Consider the following 888-nt stretch of genomic DNA (forward strand, 5'->3'; position numbering starts at 1 on the left):
TCTAGGAAAATTTTAAATGTTCAAAATGAAATAGAAAATATACATCTTGAGATCCTAGGCATTAGTTAGATGAAATGGACTAGAACTGGCCATTTTTAGTTGAACAATCATAAGGTCCTCTCTGTTGGGAATGACAAATTGATGAGAAACATTCATTGTCAAAAAGGATAATTCGCTCTCTTTCACCAAGGACCTGCCAACATGGGCCGCGTTTGCACCAAAACCGTGAAGAAAGCGGCCCGGGTCATCATTGAGAAATACTACATGCGCCTGGGTAATGACTTCCACACGAACAAGCGCGTGTGCGAGGAGATCGCCATTATTCCCAGCAAGAAACTCCGGAACAAGATAGCAGACTATGTCACACATCTGATGAAGTGGATTCAGAGAGGGCCTGTGAGAGGCATCTCCATTAAGCTACAGGAGGAGGAGAGAGAAAGGAGAGATAATTATGTACCAGAGGTTTCAGCCCTGGATCAGGAGATCATTGAAGTAGATCCTGATACTAAGGAAATGCTGAAACTCTTGGACTTTGGCAGTCTGTCCAACCTGCAGGTCACTCAGCCCACAGTTGGGATGAATTTGAAAACACCACTTGGAGCCATTTGAGTCTGTTTGCTATGCTGTAATATTTTCAATAAATTTGGGCACACCAAAAAAAAAGGATAATTCAAGATCTATCTTAAAATATAATACTGTCTGTCCTAGGATAGTATCCATACACTGACAAAGGAAACAAGTTAATAGACTTAATTAAATTTACACACCAACCATTAATGCCAAAGATGAAGAAACTGCATATTTTTGCCAGTTTTTGCAGCCGAAACGGATTAAACAGGCAATCATGATGAATTGATAATTACTGATGATTAAAATGTGGAAATTGGA

General features: G+C 39.9%; 1 protein-coding gene across 1 annotated transcript; it reads left to right on the plus strand.

Annotated features, from left to right (window-relative positions):
* Positions 1-201: 201 nt before the first annotated feature.
* LOC102854793 (40S ribosomal protein S17-like) lies at positions 202-609 on the plus strand. The gene has a single exon (XM_006886587.1). It carries the CDS (start codon positions 202-204, stop codon positions 607-609), a length of 408 nt encoding a protein of 135 aa, XP_006886649.1.
* Positions 610-888: the final 279 nt, after the last annotated feature.

The sequence above is a fragment of the Elephantulus edwardii genome, unplaced genomic scaffold (assembly GCF_000299155.1).
Source record: "Elephantulus edwardii isolate Elephantulus edwardi_28Jun2011 unplaced genomic scaffold, EleEdw1.0 scaffold00049, whole genome shotgun sequence".
Taxonomy (NCBI): domain Eukaryota; kingdom Metazoa; phylum Chordata; class Mammalia; order Macroscelidea; family Macroscelididae; genus Elephantulus; species Elephantulus edwardii.